The sequence below is a fragment of the Apteryx rowi genome, unplaced genomic scaffold, assembly GCF_003343035.1.
Source record: "Apteryx rowi isolate R43461 unplaced genomic scaffold, aptRow1 scaffold_51, whole genome shotgun sequence".
Classification (NCBI taxonomy): domain Eukaryota; kingdom Metazoa; phylum Chordata; class Aves; order Apterygiformes; family Apterygidae; genus Apteryx; species Apteryx rowi.
Window position 1 is genome coordinate 514354 of NW_020450772.1, and position 4901 is coordinate 519254.

Consider the following 4901-nt stretch of genomic DNA (forward strand, 5'->3'; position numbering starts at 1 on the left):
TAGACGTGAGTGCTATTTGAACGTAGTTACAGAGGTGACTAGTTAGCTGTTTTGCTTATTTAGCTGTTTGTGGGTAAGTACACTGTGGGATAGCGTGCGCTGCTCTGCCTTTGAAAATCCCAGTCTCAGTAGCAGCTTGTACCCACTACCCATGGCTTGGACAGCATGGGAGATGAGCTGTCCCACTCGGGGACAGACAGCAAACCGGGCCCGATAATGACCCCCAGCCTTTTCCRTTTAACTCATTAAGAGACTACTCTGTGCCAGTAAAAGGGCTTTATTTATATTGAATGCTTTGTAATAACTTGTTGCTGCTTTCTTTAGGCAAATCTTTACCTTATAACATTGAAGAGACCCCTAATACATAGTTCTCATCATCCCCCCCAACTTTTTGGATAGTAATGGTAATGCTATTCAACTCAAATGATTTCAGTGTAAAGTTTTTCTACAGTACAATTACAAATTCTTCAGACCTTGTATTGCAGTTAATGACAATATTCCAGTTATTACATGGTATGAATGGTGCTGTAAACTTGGCTAAAGCAGGATAAATGTGCCTCCACTATTGTGATTGAGCACTTATTACCTGCCAAAACCCCAAGAAATTTGCAGCTTACAGATACATCCCTCTTTTTWTGTACAACGGTTTCACTTTGAAGATTTTTTTCTTGTTTGATACTTGGAAGAAAGAATCTCTGTTCCTCTGTCAGCTGCATAAAAACTGGGCAAAGGGGAACAAAAAAGCTGTGCCACTGGATGTACTTGCTTTGGGTTTTTGGTGAAAATGAGAGACAGTTTTTACAGTAGAAAACTATTGTTTTACTCAAATTTGCATAAGGCAGAGAATTATCTGTGGCAACCTAGATCATTGCATCAAGATCTGGACTGGTGTGGTTAATAGAATCAGTGCCAATTTTCATGTGTCTGAATTGTTCCCATTAGCAGAAAGTCCCTCCATCACACTCTTTATGTGGTGTATGCAGAGAAAGAAAGTGTGAAAGCCTGCTGTTGAGTCCCAGTTGAACCTGGAAATAGAAAGTATAAAACATGTATTGCATGTATTTTGCACTAATGTGTTATGCATGGGAGCTGAATTTCAGCTACTTCACTGGCTTCAGATCTGGACTTTGCTAGCTTGGGAGATGCTTCTTTAAATTCCTTGTTTACAAAGTAATAACAAATGGCATCCAGGCAGCAGTTCATGTTTGCAAGGACTGAGGCGAGGTGAACAAAATTGTTAACCGTTTGTATTGCAGAGCAGCTGGAACTGATGGAGTCCATTATAAAGCGAAGGAGATGCCCAAGGTAAAGAGGCAAAAAGCATAGGATGAACACAGCCATATTTGCAGAAACAATGTAGACAGCCTTCCTGATTAACTTTTCTTTGTGACGGTTTTCATTTTTCTTTCTCATGAGTTCTGCAATGACTTGTATGGAGCAAAAACTCAAGATAATCAGTGGTATGAAAAACCCTCCAATAATAGCACATAGTGTGATCACTGAGGGCTCAATGGAAGACTTCTCAAAGCAAAGTTCACCTTGCTCTCGGGCCTCAAATTTTTTAATGAGGGAAATCATGCAGATGATGACTATCCAAAGAAATCCAGAGGCAAGAGCTGCCTTCAGTGGAGACCTCAGCATCTTGGCTTTCAAAGGATACTTGATTGTGAGATATCTGTCAGCTGCTACGACAGTGATTATACTGATGCTCATTAAGCGGTTGATGAAATAGGCACCTTCCAGAAACAGACACCATCTATCCACTTTCAGTCTATAGAACTGGGAGAGTATTTTAAAAGGCAAAGTAAAGAGCAGTAAGCAGTCAGCCAAAGCTAAGTTGGCCATGTACACTCTAGTTTCTGTCCACTTGCCGAGTTTGCAGCAGAACACCCACAGCGCCAATGCGTTCAGCACACTGCCCGAAAGGAAAACTGGGATGTAAACACAGAGCTGGACAAGCGGAAAGCTTTCGTAGGCTGTGATATTACAGCTGGTGTGGTTCATTTTGGGAGTATTAAGAGGCACAGTTCCTGGAAAAGCACATTAAACCTATTAGAATCTAGTCTCTTGATTGTACTGGTAAGTATTTCAGATAGTGCCTCATGGGCCTCAGTGCTTCATGGGTGGTGAAAACCGTTGGCAGAGGCCTTCTCTGCAGGGCAGTACTGTTTGCAGGGTTATCCAGTGGGAAGGGAAAGGAGAGGGACATGACCTGAGTCAGTCATGGAGGAGAGAAAAGTGCAGACTATTGCTGGGTCACTTCCAGAGGCATAGGCTCCTGATGGCCGGCTGCAGAGAAAAAAGCCTGGGTCTTTGTTTTGAATCAGAGTCAGATCATCAAGAAGCAGGTATTCTGCAGCCAAGAGCTACGTGAGCTGTTTTAGCCCATTCAGTAGTGGAAAGGGGGTGTCTGAACCCAGCTCTCATCCCTCCCTTTCTAGTGGTGCTCAGGAGAAGCCAGCCAGGATCCTAACAACTCAAAGTGCTCCAGATGTGCTGCAAAGGAATAGCTGTCCTCCCCTTCAGTCCTGAGCTCTGTCAGAGCATTTCTTCTTACTAGAATAAGGGCAATTATTAGTAGATCTCTTATTATTAGTATTTTTAGCTATCATTTAATCCTATTCTTAGTGGTAGCATTTAGTGCAGCAAGACTTAGAGTGCTGTGGGCAGCATCTGGCCATTCAAGGATCGTGAAAGTCAGTCTCTGTCTCAGAACTATTAGAGCAATCTGCCAAATTCCAAGAAAAAAACAACTGCATGGYGAGAAATGTGATCAGCAGGCATGTGAAATAAAACGGTGAGCTGTATCTGATCCAGTGGGATCAATACAACTAAGGGCAATATTGCTGTTTACTGTGCTGCTTCTGTGTGTTCCTGTGGGAATATGTTCTAGGTGCAATTTTTCAAGGACAGAAAAGCTCTGTGAGGACCGTGAGATGTCTGTGGAGTTTTCCTGCAAGGGGGAAGTGGCTCTATGTGTGCAGCTTCCCCAGGCTCTAAAGCATTCTGAGCAAGCAATCCCTAGGGCAGTGCAAAGAAGTCTACCCATGGCTGCAGCTTTTGGGCAGCCTTGAAAATCATGTTACCACAGAATCGTACCATGACACCCCCTCTCAAGAGGCAAAAAAATGTGCTTCAGCCTATGTCTGCGGCAACTCTGTGCTTTTGTCCCCACATGTTTTGGATAGGAGGAACAAATTATGAGCCTGGAAGAAACCAGTATAGAGCATAACCAGACAACAGGGAGACTTAGCAAAAGCTGAGACAGCTCTTAAGCAGTGTAAACCATCTCCAGAACATGTCTACTGTGGCCAGGATCAAAATGGCTTTTGAAAATAAGTTGGAGCCAGCCTTCTATCTGTTCCTCCACAGCCATTTTGGTGTCCCACTGTGGACAGGGAAAGGGAGTGCCTCGTAGAGCTAGAATAACCCGATCAACAAATCGCCACGAGGAATTACCTGCTTGCTTGTTGTCCTCTGAGAGACTAAATGTTCCTCCAGACCAGCTTCAGTTTGTCACGCAGGCATGGATGAATCCTCCAAGTGATGCTCCTTGGCACGTGACCAGGAAATTGTTTAGCGATGACCATTTCTTCGTAGTTGCAGCAGCAGCGAAGCTAGCTGAAAAAGAGCTCTCGCCCCTCCTCAGTTCATTTCCCCAGGGCTGAGCTTCCTCCGTAACCAGTGCCATGGTTTGTACCACCCCCTATTGATTGGGGAGCCTTAAGTAGCCTTGCTGGAGGGCTGAAATGCTTGTCTGCCATGCATATTTGCAGCGGTTTATCTGGTGATTGAACAGCTTTGATCTTTTGATTTATTTTCCAGTGCCTTATACCTCTCTGGGTAATCACCTGTTGACCTTTACTACCAACGAAACTGTGCATGTTGTTTGGCACCAAATCGTTGCCTCAAAGAGCTCCCTGAGATCCTCTGCTGTCTTGGCTGCCCCACGCGCTGGGTCCGGAGCTAAGTGTGTTGCCTGCTATCAGCACACTGAGCCCCAGGGCAGAGCCAGCCCCGCTGAGCCCCAGGTCCTCTTCGCAGAGCTGTTGGAGAGGTGAGGACTGTGGTCTGCAGGCAGTTTTGTGTCTTTCGTAACTGGGTTTCAGTCTGAATCACAGTAGTTCTCTCATCTTCCATAGTTCCCATAAGCCAGCAATTCTGAGAAAATGTGGGACCTGTGACCCTATGACCTTGTGAATTTTTGACTTTAGTCACTCTCCGTGCCACCTCATGTGTTTGTCATTACTTAGCAAATGCCCTCTGGGCTTCAAATGCCTGCTGGTCAGAGGCTCCTCCAGAATCTCTGGGTAAGGAACTGTCTTCACATTTTTCTGCCTCCTTCATTGACAGATTATTTAGGCTTTTGCCAACGTTGTTACTCACATTAAATAGCTCTCTCTAAAAAGTTCTTCCAGACTATGCCACCATCTGATCTCACTTTCCCACAACTTTTTTTTTGGCTATCCTCCCCTGCCTAAGGTCTCAAAGGTACTTGCTCTGTGTGAGTTTGATCTTGGGCACAGTGGACCAGGGCTCCAGAGGAGACCTTGCCAGTGGCTTGTACAAGGGCACTTCCCATTGCCATGGTGAGTCCCTTAAAGTGAAGCATGGTGGCATCAGCTCAGGAGCTCAGCTGATGCTCCTGCAGGTCTAAGTGCAAAAAAACATCTTTTGTGACAGAACCGTCAGCACCACTCAAAGTGTGGGCTGGGTTTGTGCTTTTCTTTGCTCTTCACCTTTTGTCTACCTTTTTCTGTTCAAAAAGGCTGATGTCTTCCCTCCCCTTGGCCTTCCATTGCAACCCATTTGCAAAGAAGAGCTCAAAAGAGTTGGCCAACATGCTCCATGGATCCTACTTTTAGTACCTGCAATGCTGTCTTGGGCAAATACATGTCCCC

The 4901-nt window shown here is 45.0% G+C and overlaps 1 protein-coding gene across 2 annotated transcripts; it reads right to left on the bottom strand.

Annotated features, from left to right (window-relative positions):
* Positions 1 to 261: 261 nt before the first annotated feature.
* LOC112972904 (G-protein coupled receptor 35-like) lies at positions 262 to 3832 on the bottom strand. Of its 2 annotated transcripts, none has more exons than XM_026080098.1 (2): positions 3460 to 3832; positions 262 to 2030 (listed from the first exon to the last, which is right to left on the bottom strand). In XM_026080098.1, the coding sequence occupies exon 2, from the start codon at positions 2002 to 2004 to the stop codon at positions 1069 to 1071; it is 936 nt and encodes a 311-aa protein (XP_025935883.1). In that variant the 5' UTR covers positions 2005 to 2030; positions 3460 to 3832; the 3' UTR covers positions 262 to 1068. The 2 variants fall into 2 exon arrangements, with proteins under 2 accessions (XP_025935883.1, XP_025935882.1); XM_026080097.1 differs by having other exon boundaries at positions 262 to 2556.
* Positions 3833 to 4901: the final 1069 nt, after the last annotated feature.